Raw genomic sequence first — 10,684 nt, forward strand, 5'->3', positions numbered from 1 at the left:
TTGTCAGGTTTCATGGATTAAGACAGTGTGGTTAATGCAACTGAAACTCACTCAGCAACCACAGAAGAACACGTAGCTCAATCCAAAGAAGAAGATGTGTTTAGAGAAACTTTGGATAATGAAGAGGAATCTGGTGATAGCTAGTATCATAAGCAGTAATCACAAATATATATATATTCATGAAAATCAACTGATACACTATTAAAACACAGAATGTTACACTGTCTTTTGTTCCTTTTTTTTTTTTACCTGTCAGGGTATAAAATTATGTAACTGAGCTTAGAGATGATTTGAGCTCAAGTGTTCATTCTTTCTGTTTTAATAAAGCAATCAAATCTGTACTCCCTTTTTTAATATTGTAATCGGAGATATCGAGATCCTCAAGATTCCAAAGAAATGAAATATCTTAAGACTTTGGTTGGTGCCGCTCTTCCCACTGATCTACCAGAGGAGCATGATCATAAATTAGACATTGAATTTTACTTTAGTCGGGTGGATGATGCTTTTCTAATCAATTTTAGTACATATTGTACTATTTCTTCGAGCGCTTGTCCTAAATTTTCTAGGTATACACATGCAAAAGGATATTGAGGAGCATTTGAAAATGATTATATTGAACTTTTGTGGAGGAAATTTACGATAAGAAAAGCGAAATACATGTTTGCAGGTATTGGACCTCAACAGGAAGAGCTGAATAAGAACTCCAATGATCATTCTCGTGATCATCAGAATAAGAAAAAAGGAATTAGTACTGTTGGTAAAGACGAGGATAGGAAGAGAAAAAGGAATCTCCATCTGTTACTGCTAGGTTTTATAAAATTCTAACCGTAAATAAGCTTTCAGACCATTTACGGCTAGGAGTTCTTTAATTCCTAGCCGTAGGTAGGAAAAAAAAATCAGTTAATTGGATCAACTAATTATAAATCAAAATCAGTTATTTAATCTAAAAACGAAGTTATCTAACCTAATTAATAATTATATCTAATGATTAAATAAGGGTTATATAGTTATTATAAAATTATTTTAAACATGGGGTTTTTGAAATTACTTATGAATGATCCGTTTTTGTTCTGTTAAGTGACGCCCCTCTAATGGTGACACCCCTCTAATGGAATGGAATGTGACTCTCCAATAATAGGCTTCAAAATAAAACCCTTTCCCTCTTCACTCTCCCAACTCCGACACTCCCTTCCTTTACTCGAAACCCTAAAAAAGAATCAAATTCTGTGAATGATTTAGAAAGAAAATGATTCAAGAACTGTTTGGATCGGTTCGTCGATCGCTGGTTTTTAAGAATGGAGTTGATGAAGGAGGAGGAGGTAGTGGCGGTTTAGTTGATAAGATTATTAACAAGTCTTCAAGGGTTGGATTATTCACTCACAATCAAAAACCTTCAGTATCATCAGTATTACCTACAATCCGATGGAGAAAAGGGGAATTAATTGGTTGTGGTGCATTTGGCCGTGTCTATATGGGAATGAATCTCGATTCCGGAGAACTTCTTGCAGTTAAACAGGTTTCTCATTTATTTATGTATTTATTTTATCTAGGTTTGATTTGTGTAATTGGAGTTTCTTTTATGTATTTTTTTCCAGGTTTTGATTGCAGTAAATTCAAAGGAAAAGGCACAGGTGAGGAAACCAAGTTCAGTTTTCTTTGTTCTCTGATTTTTGTTAATCCAGAAGATTGTAGAATTAATTGGTAATTCATAGTTTTTCATTTAAGAATAACATTTGTGGATCATTAATTTGAGATTTTAAAGTTATTTTTATGGAAATAAGGGGTTTCAATAAATAAAATGATTAAAGTAAATTAGGAATTGAACTAATTATTTGCTTTACTAGGATCATATTCGAGAACTTGAGGAAGAAGTGAAGCTTCTTAAGAATTTATCGCATCCGAATATAGTGGTAAGTTTAACATGTCAACTTGCCATCAATTTGATTAATTGTGAATGAATGATTCGAAGATATGGTACATGAAACCAAATGAATATGGTAACATTAAATGGTTTATTAATTTTCTCCGCAGAGGTATCTAGGAACTGCAAGGGAAGAGGATACGTTGAATATCTTGTTGGAATTTGTACCAGGAGGATCTATTTCATCCCTACTTGGAAAATTTGGTTCCTTCCCTGAGGCTGTAAGTAATTGATAATATTCTTGCAAATTGTATTAGATTAGGTACTTAATAAGCTGATATTTACATCCGATTTTATCTTATCTAGGTTATAATTATGTACACTAAACAACTGCTTTTGGGGTTGGAGTATCTCCATAGGAATGGAATCATGCACAGAGACATTAAGGTATCTTACTTATTTAGTTTGTATTTCATGATGACAAGTAGGGTGTTCACTCCTCTCACTCACCCAATGTAGTCAGTCCCTTGACATATAAGTTTTTCTCATGTTCAGGGTGCAAATATTCTTGTTGATAATAAAGGATGTATCAAGCTTGCTGACTTTGGTGCGTCGAAGCAAGTTGTTGAGCTAGTACGTATATGCATTGTTTAAACTTATGTATTACATATGCTTTTAAATATATCTTTTACGCTGACATACTTATTGATGCCAACTGATGGTACTCTAGGCTACTATATCTGGCGCCAAGTCAATGAAGGGTACTCCTTATTGGATGGCTCCTGAAGTGATTCTTCAAACTGGGCATAGTTTGTAAGGATCTAACAACTCCATAATCTCTGTAGAATTATTTGTTTATGCTATGTTCAGGACCAACACGGTTCAGATAGTAAATATGATGGATCTTTTGTCTTACTAAAGTTCCTGATATCGAGCCAGACATGGTGCTCTAGTTGTTCATGTTCACGCTTCTTATTGTCTTCTTCCTTACTGTTGTACTTGAGTCTCTAGTATAGATATAATATTGTAGTGCCAGGTTCTCCTTTTGATGCTTACTTTTTCGCTCGTTCTTCTCTTTATTATCCTTTTCTATTCACTTTATTGATCCAAATCACAACGTACAGCTCGGCAGATATTTGGAGTGTTGGATGTACTGTCATTGAGATGGCAACTGGAAAGCCTCCATGGAGCCAGCAGTATCAGGAGGTACATACTTATTGACACCTTGAAATATGTGGCATTTAAGTCTTGCTTCTGGACTTTAAATGTGTTGAGCTTGCAGTATTTTCACATTAACTTTTCTGTGGGTATTTAAAATATACTCCAGGTTGCTGCTCTATTCCATATTGGGACAACAAAATCTCACCCACCCATCCCTGAGCATCTTTCAGCTGAGGCTAAGGACTTTTTGCTAAATGCTTACAAAGTAAGCCATGATCTCTGTTTGTTGTTGTTTCTTTGAAGATCATATTCATCCTTAACTGCATCTAGTTTTATCCGTTCTTCCCTAAGTGTAAACTTGAAGGTGGAGAAATGGTTTTACCATTACGGTAATAAACTAATCTCTTGATTATGCAAAGTTTCAAAATGAATTGCAAGATTGCGACATAGGAACTAGGAAGCCGGACTGTTCCTTCTTTAATTAATATAGATTTTCTTTAGTGGTGTCTCGTAGTCCAGTTTTGCGAAATAAGAGTCCTATTTTGCTAGAATTTTTCCCAGTTATTCTAAGTCTATCATCATCTGATGGCAGGGAGCCAAACTTGAGGCCTCTGCATTGAATTGTTGCAGGTGAGACACTTGGACCAAATGATACTTTCCCATATTAACTCTAACAAGCTTGCACTAGTTTCTTATTGGTAACTCGTAACATGAATCTACACTGTTGAATTAGTAGGTTTCTTACACCCTGCCTTGCTTTTATATGCAGCATCCATTTGTCACGGGGAACACCGAGAGACACATCCTATGTTCGTACTCATCTGTGGTCAGAAAGCTCCATATATGACCTTAAATCCTAATTTTGTTTTTGGTGGCTGTTATGCTCTTTTATGTTTTTCTGGCTTTGAGGCTCACCTTTTCTTCTTTCGCTCCATCAGGAAAATTCAGGTGGTTCATTGCCCTCTGGAACGAACTAAAAAACTCGTAAGTTTAAACCTTGGTGTGGACTGTGTCAGATTTTACATTTTTAAACCATTGTCATAAATGTCTCTGATCCATCTGCAGCATTCGCCCGTGGCTGGACCTAGTTTAACTTATGATGACTTGAACGTGTCGTGATCTGGATAGTGTAAGGTGCTACACCCATGTTTAATGAAAGTTCTCGTGTCTGCGCAAACTGGGAGCCAACAACAGTGACGATGACATGTGCCGCTAGATGATAAAGATTTTGATTTGGGGGACCAGTAAAATCTGCCCTTGTTGTCAGATGACCCGAATAAGGTACGAATGTCTCTATATTTATGCACGTCTCCATATTTGTGTGAAATTGATGTAACTAAATATCTTAAATTATGTGATGTGTTGTTTACTGGAGTTAGAGTTTTAATCCCATGTGTCAGCCCACTGATGACTGGCTGTGCAAGTACGATCAAAGTCCAGAACCAGATAATGAATATAGAAGAATCGACGTGGATTGCTGATCAACCAGTTGGTATACCACTAGTCCTGGGACTTCTGAGCAGAGGCAGACTTACATTTCCATGTGGACCATCAGCATCGGAAAGAGGAAGAGAAAGTACTCACTGAACAAAAATTAAACCTAAATCGCCTCTGGAAGAAAAAGAGGTAGCACCATCTTTATTACATATAATTATCTCCTCCTGTATCTGTACTGTTGGTTCTCACCTATCTCTAAATATTACCTTCAGGCTCTTGATTTGAGAAAAGGAAAATGCAAACACCTCTGGTAGAAGAATACCTTAAACACCACCTTAAATGTCGAAATCATCCGAACACTGTAGGTAACACCACAGAGGATACTGCTCCAGTATTTTTGAAGCTGCCCCCAAAAAGCAAATCACCCAACAAGATAAACAAGTAAAATACTGCCACCACTAATTGATTCTGCAAACTCTGGGAGTCCTGGAGGGGTGTAATAGGCTTGAATCTCAATTTGATCGTTCAACGATCAAGTTCTAGTGATATTCCTTCTCGGTTCCTGAGCGGAGAGGCCTTATTGATCATCAGAGTAAACCAGTCAATACAAGGTTTTTTCAGTAGTTATATCATTTTTTTTATCACTCTTAACATTATTTATCGTTGTTCTATTCTCACAAACGTTGAACCTTGTTGCATTCACAGTCCGAGTTTTTCTGAGAGGCAGAGGAAGTGGAAAGAAGAGCTTGATCAAGAACTCGAGAGAACAAGAGGTAAGAATTACATGTTTTTGAATGACATCAACTGTCAAACCCCATTTTTTTTTTTGGTTAGTAACTGCCATCTGCACTGGCTAGTCTTAATGCCTTAAATGGGCCAAACAATTCTCATGTTGATAGTTTCAAAATATATAGTAGTCACCCATATATTTTTAGCAACCCGCTTCACATGGTTCACGGTTCAAAAAATCTTGGCAATTTGGCAAGAAAGTAAAGTCTGATTTAACGGTGCAACTCTGCATATTCATAATTAAACTAATGTTGTGGATGAATCTTTGATTAAGCTGAAAGATTGTACATGTTTGGACTAATTAAGAGTCGTAGAGAAAGGGATAATATGAAACAGTTGAAAAGTTTGAAGGTTAAGTTCAGTCGCAAGTAGCTCAACATGCAATTTTTTTTAATAAGAAAAACTATCTTTGTGTTGATGTAGGCTAGCCACTTGTAGTCTTTTGTTAGTCATTGTTCAATTCATTATCATCATTCAATGGCTCTTCTCTTCCATTGTACATCATCCCCATTCCATGAAATATACCTGCTCCAATGTACACGTAAACTTAAAGAAACGATTATTTACTATCTTTACGTACTCTTTTTTGTTTCTGAAATTGTAATTTTTGATTTATTATTAGAGAAGATGCGGCAAGCAGGTCTAGGAGGGAAGATATTGTCTCCAAATGACCGAACCTCGAATCGGCAGAAAGAGCGTTTACGGTTTGCATCCCCTAGCAAATAAAACTGTAAGATTGTGTGCTTGTACAGCTGTTTTTTAACACAGAAGGTTCAGATCTTCCAGTCTGCCAAAGTTGAGTGTGTGAGTAATACAAATGTATGTAAGTTCTTGTCGTGTTTTACAATAAATAAATGTTTTTGTAAAAACAGTAGTGCAGTGCCTATGCACTGTGGGTTCCTAAAACAAACTTTTGGTTACTTTTAGTTTCTCCTTTCTTTATGAAATTTTGTTGATGTATTAAATCAGGACGACAGCGCCATGGTTTGGGAACAACCACATCTATTCTTTTAGGAAAACCATCTTAATTTCTTGTGTACCTCTTATTGGAGTAAGATTGTCACATACAGCATGAAGTCGGTTCCACGCAGTCATTACAAAAATTAATATTTACTCTATTCTAAAAACATAGTGTATGCAAGTAGTTTTCATTACACGAGTTAAATTTATCCGGGTCAAAGCCGGTAAGGTTCATTTCCACACCTCTTACAGCGTCAAGACTACACTCATATGGGGCAAACGTATCGTTTAGACTCGATGCCCAAGTTTTGGGGCAGCGGACTGCAAATATAATTTCTAATTTATGGCCCATTTTTGAAGTATGAAGTGTTAACTGTCAACTGTTGACATTTCATGACGGTTGCTTATATACAAGATAGTACCAAAGCTTCTTTCTGAAAGGTTTAAGGTAGTGGTGCACAAGCTTATTACTGATAACCAAGGAGAATTTGTGAAGGGGTAACAGATCTTGATGGCATATTTATAGCAGGGGAATTGGTGGATGAAAGACTAATGTCAGGCATGGGCCGCACGGCATATTAATGGCAGGGGAATTAGTGGATGAAAGACTAAAAAGTCGCGCATTCCAAGGGTTCAGAGATATATTAGAAGGAAGACAAACTTACACCTGGTACAGATAGGCAGAGATAAAGTCAGGAGGATTACCGTGCCACTCCTGTGTTACAAGATCGTTTCTAGCTAGTTTTGCTAACTTATCCGTTGCCTTATTACATTTCCTATTTATGTGCTTACACAAAGTTTTTCTAAACCGATGAAATCCGCTGCCTTGTTACATTTTCTATTTATGTGCTTACAAAATGTTTTTCTTATATATAAAATATAAGAAAAATTCTTCCAGTTTATAGTAGAAACTAGAAAGAGCTACCATTGACCGCTTTCACAAGAGATAGACTGTCCGAAACAAAAATAACGTTATCTAACTTCAGTTGAGAAGCCCATTCTATTATTTCCTAGCTTCTGCTTCAATTGTTGCATTGCATCTGCCTTTGTGTGCCAACATTTGGCTGCAACAAAGTTTCCATTGGGTCTGAGCAGGATGAGCCCAGAACCTGTAGTGATAGATGATTTAGCCATAGAAGCATCAGCAAACAAAAGCAAACAGTCTTAATTTTGCATTAACAAAGACCAATGGAGCTTATACTGCATATGATTATTAATAGCATAAATAATAAATGGTTTTATACGATACTTTCCTTCCTTGCTCTACCTAAGTTCTACTTAATAGCACTGTATGTATATTTGTGTGCTAGTACTGTGTTGGTATAACCCAACTTTATGATACCGTTAGTGCACAGGGCGCTATTTGGTACACTAGCTAACATTTCCATCTAAGTAGTATTCTCTAGAGAACTCTGTAGTAATAAGACAAAAAGAGGATTATCATTCACATTTCTGTTCTATCACAAAGTTCACCGTATACAGCACCCCTAAATGGGTAGTTGAACTTGTACTAGAGAAATGGATATACACTATCGAGATATAGTTAAGTGATAACTATCACTGTACATGAGACACATAAGAGCGGATGTGTCTTTTACTTGCTGGATGTTGTGGGACCCACAGAGACGTGTCCACCGGTGGATCAGCCACCTAGCACAAACTTGTACAACACTCTCCCTTGGATGATCCACCGTTCCAAAAATGTTGGCTCATTGAAGCTTCGCTGTAAAATCTTTTGGAACTTTAGAGTGATGATGGCCGTCTTGAATTTTCTCCTCTTGCCAAAGCTGCGCCAGGAAAACCATTTAGGACAAAGCCTGAGCGCTGGGAGCTTACAACAGTATTGTCGATGTAGCTTGTTTGGCTTTGTGTAGAACTTATCAGGAAAAATCATGTGCAGTAAAAACCTGACTTAAGAGTAGAGTGTGATAATCAGATCACTTATTCCGTCAAAAATTCTATGGATAACATTCTCTTTAAATGATGCTCAGCGTTCTAAGTTGTTATCTCATTAAAAACCTCGCCAGGAAAACCCATTGGGACAAAAACCTGAACGTAGGAAAATATGAGTCCTCAGAACAATGATAAATCCGCAGATGTTGCCTCGTTAAAACCTTGTCCGGGAAAACCCAAAGGGATAAAAACCAGACGAAGGAAAAAGAGTACAACATTTCGAACTGCGGACATGAGTGGAATCGCATGCCTCATTATAACCTTGACAAGGAAAACCCAGTGGGACAAAACCTTGACTAAGGAAAAAGAGTACACGACGTAATGTCCAACATACACAATATCCATAGTCTTCTGTGGCTTTACTCCCCCTGATGAGGAGCCTTCTCAGTTGATCGTTGTGCCTGATAATACTGCATAAAGACCACGAACCACCTTTTAATGTCTTCAGCGACTTCCTTTTCTTGAGGAACTTGGTCCGATTTCTCTTTGTGCAATTTCTTAATGATCTCCTGATGGTACAACCATTTATTCTCTACTAGCTTTGTCAGAACAATCATAATCGATCGGAGGACAAACAAGTACCCTCTACAACCAGACTATTAGCTAGGAAAATATTTAGCTGCGTCAACAAACCTGCCAAAAATCAAACTTAAACAGTCTGATTAGCTTTTCTCTGTGGGAGACATCCAACGATCTTTCATCCAAAAGATCAAGCTTAATGGTACCACGAAGATGAAGGGGTTATCTTCGAACCAATGTCTCGATATTGGTACTGGGACAGAGCCGTACTTACGTGTTTACCACGAACCCAATATCAGGTATCTATAACATGTTTCGGCTGATATACCATTTACACATCTTTTGTGTAATGAAAACCACAGAGTGATACACTACCTTTGTTGAGGTGTAAGACGATCAAACTTAAATGTAAAAGATCGAATGACTGAAAAATGTCAGCTTGTCCATTTAAACATGTCTAAACCCTTAAGTTTAACGAAATTAATGGACTTCCAACTACAATGCTCAACCAACAGATTAAGACCTTGTTTTACCGAGAGTCTCATCTCGAACTCCTGCTTTAAGCATTTTTGTGCTTTGGAGAATTCTTCATGAGTTCCAATAAAGTAGATGTTGTGTTACTCAAATCTAGTAAATGCGCAGTATGGGCATATAAAATGGTTCACACATTTCTGGATAACATAGGCATTCACTTAGACGATTTACCACTTTCGTCCTTATTTAGCAAATGCCACGATATGGTAATTCTACTGATAGGTGAAAACCTTCAGGAATTCGTCTGCAATTATCTGTATCTAGTCTTTCATACAGATCCGCAGTAACCACATCAACTAGATGCACATCGAGTCCTTAAAGACTGCCAGACAAATACCATAAAGGTAGTTGCATCCATAATATGGAATATGTTACAAAGAAACCCATTTCAGGTTCTTGTAAAAGACTTTGTGCCATTAGTTGACTTTACTTTTCTCACTATGCACATACACCCACCTGTAGCCACTAGGGGTTACATTATCGTATGTCGGAACTGCAAACACACTTTTGTGGCCAAGAGTAGCTCACATTATCGAGTGTTCGGGCTGCAATACCAAATTTATGCAATTTTGCGAGAAAACTGTTATTCTGCTTTGATCTCTCCTGGTTTAACCAATCATATTTTTGATGACATTCCCATATAGAGTGGTTTAAACCCAACGACACCTACGGTAGTATCAATGGATACTTTGACTATGTATTCAACAATCATTGGATTACGATAACAAATTTCTCTATTACATACATGCCTTATGGAAATCCTCTCATTTTGAGGTTTCACAGCCTTTGCAGAGACATTCTCATATTAAGAGAACTATACTTAGAGAAATTAGATCTTCTACTGATAGTCTCTTTGAGAGCACTATCTTTCAATGACTGTGACTGGCTCTTCCTTTTAAGAGGTGCAGAATATTTCAAGTCAACTAGTCATCCACGTTCAAGGTGTGTTCTAAGTGACACACTTGCTACTACATTTACAGCTTCTCAAGGAAGAAATTTGATTTGAAATCTCTGAAGATGTCAAATCTTCGGCATGTCTTTCATCGATGAAAACATCAAGATGAGATACATCCTGGTTTATCTTTGTGCAAACCGGGATACTTTACGCAGTTTTTCAGGCGATAGCCTTTCCTCCCCCAAACGGTGGGAAGACTTTCTCATCAAATTTGCAAATCTTATAAAAGAGTAGTAACAACAGTGGAATATAGCACGCCACAAACAGGAAAACATGACAATGGTTACATGAGTATAATAAGTTCAAAGTGTAAAAGAACATAAAATGTTCTCACCATCAATGCCCACAGCATTACTAGGATGATACAACATCAACGGATGACAAACAAGAGTTTCATTTAAAATCTATATGAGTATAGATACACAGTTACCACCAGGTGAGATGTCGAGTCATTTATGACTCCAGACCATACTTCCATCAACCTGGTTAGTGTCTGCGGAAACTCACTTTCAAGG

At 37.1% G+C, this 10,684-nt stretch overlaps 1 protein-coding gene across 1 annotated transcript; it reads left to right on the forward strand.

The window, feature by feature from the left end:
- Positions 1 to 1,119: 1,119 nt before the first annotated feature.
- Positions 1,120 to 6,287, forward strand: LOC113359986 (mitogen-activated protein kinase kinase kinase ANP1-like). The gene is made up of 15 exons (XM_026603541.1): positions 1,120 to 1,516; positions 1,596 to 1,631; positions 1,845 to 1,910; positions 2,032 to 2,142; positions 2,228 to 2,308; positions 2,417 to 2,494; positions 2,592 to 2,674; positions 2,986 to 3,067; positions 3,189 to 3,287; positions 3,615 to 3,652; positions 4,270 to 4,303; positions 4,402 to 4,491; positions 5,009 to 5,070; positions 5,165 to 5,232; positions 5,871 to 6,287. The coding sequence occupies exons 1-15, from the start codon at positions 1,247 to 1,249 to the stop codon at positions 5,972 to 5,974; spliced, it is 1,302 nt and encodes a 433-aa protein (XP_026459326.1). The 5' UTR covers positions 1,120 to 1,246; the 3' UTR covers positions 5,975 to 6,287.
- The last annotated feature ends 4,397 nt before the right edge of the window (positions 6,288 to 10,684 follow it).

Source organism: Papaver somniferum, chromosome 3 (assembly GCF_003573695.1).
Source record: "Papaver somniferum cultivar HN1 chromosome 3, ASM357369v1, whole genome shotgun sequence".
NCBI classification, from domain to species: Eukaryota; Viridiplantae; Streptophyta; class Magnoliopsida; order Ranunculales; family Papaveraceae; genus Papaver; species Papaver somniferum.